Source organism: Lithobates pipiens, unplaced genomic scaffold, assembly GCF_037356315.1.
Source record: "Lithobates pipiens isolate NorthernLeopardFrog02 unplaced genomic scaffold, aLitPip1_a1.2 Scaffold_13, whole genome shotgun sequence".
Classification (NCBI taxonomy): domain Eukaryota; kingdom Metazoa; phylum Chordata; class Amphibia; order Anura; family Ranidae; genus Lithobates; species Lithobates pipiens.
The window spans coordinates 32,818,841-32,819,992 of NW_027507718.1; the positions used below are offsets into that span (position 1 = coordinate 32,818,841).

The 1,152-nt window shown below is 55.0% G+C and overlaps 1 protein-coding gene across 3 annotated transcripts in view; it reads right to left on the reverse strand.

Annotated features, from left to right (window-relative positions):
- ENTREP1 (endosomal transmembrane epsin interactor 1) overlaps positions 1-615 on the reverse strand; it is a 133,627-nt gene extending 133,012 nt beyond the window's left edge. The window contains exon 1 of one of the 3 annotated variants that reach the window (XM_077474968.1): positions 1-615. This exon is cut by the window's left edge and continues 49 nt beyond it. In XM_077474968.1, the coding sequence (XP_077331094.1) occupies positions 1-317 (317 nt within the window). In that variant the 5' untranslated portion in view covers positions 318-615. The other 2 variants (XM_077474967.1, XM_077474969.1) reach the window with 2 other exon arrangements.
- Positions 616-1,152: the final 537 nt, after the last annotated feature.

Genomic DNA, 1,152 nt, shown 5'->3' on the forward strand with positions numbered 1-1,152 from the left:
CTGAGTGACAGGGCACCAAAACTGAGGGCCACAGTGCAGCCGCCTAGGATGAGCTGTAACAAGCCGAGGGAGAGCAGAGGTCTGCCGGGCAGAGAGAGTCCAGAAGCCGCTCGGCGCCTACTGCTGATAGGAGGAGGGGGACACAGCCCCAGGGAGGCTGAACATCGAGGGGGTTGTAGTACCCCCCGGGCCCTCCGTGTCCGGTGCTGAGAGGGCTCCCCGCCCGGAGAAGAACTACAGGCTGCATTACCCATGGAGGAGGAGAGCCCGGCCATGGGACAGCAAGAGCCAGGAAGCAGCACTGGCAGAGACATCATTGGGAAGGGGAGGGTAGCAGTGCTGGAAGAGGGGGGAGGCTGGAAACCTGATCAGACACAACACAGCCCAGCTAATACCGTCTTGTCATATGGGCCAGCCATAGCATGCTCTCCAGCCATAGCATGTTCTCCAGTCATAGCATGCTCTCCAGCTATAGCATGCTATCCTTCGTGGAAGCCTTCTTCTTCTTCTCCTCCTCCTCCTCCTCCTCACAACCCTTCTCTTCTTCCCTGCACACCACAATCCGACATGGAAGTTCCAAAATAACTCCAGTGATTATTAGGAGGGGGTGGGGAGCGCCTGGCACTCATACTTGGCATGTGTACACAGAGGGCTCTAGATCAACTTCCCTCTGGGGGCTGAACACCTCCTCTTTTCTGACCTTTTCCCTCTCCTATGGAGGACCATTCCTGGTCTATTACTGGGCTTCTGTCCCAAATCCTGGACTAGTCCAAGGAAAGCCTTTCCCTTCTTTTCACGAAAAGCTAAACTTTGTTTTTTCATTTTAGTAAAGGAGGGTTATAACCCCTGCACCAGGGGCGTTGCTAGATCTACGAAAGATCTGGGGCTAGAGCCCATTGTAGCGTAGTAAAGAAAGCCATAAGCTTGGGTGGGCATACACATGTATATACAGTAATAGATGTGTGTGTGCGTGTACATATCCCCAGAGCACCCCCCACTTACATCAGGGTCCCCAGAGAGCCCCCCTTACATCAGAGCCCCCCAGAGAGCCTCCCCCTTACATCAGAGTCTCTAGAGAACCTCCCCCTTGCACCAGGGTCCCCAGAGAGCCCCCCTTACATCAGGGTCCCCAAAGAGCCCCCATTACATCAG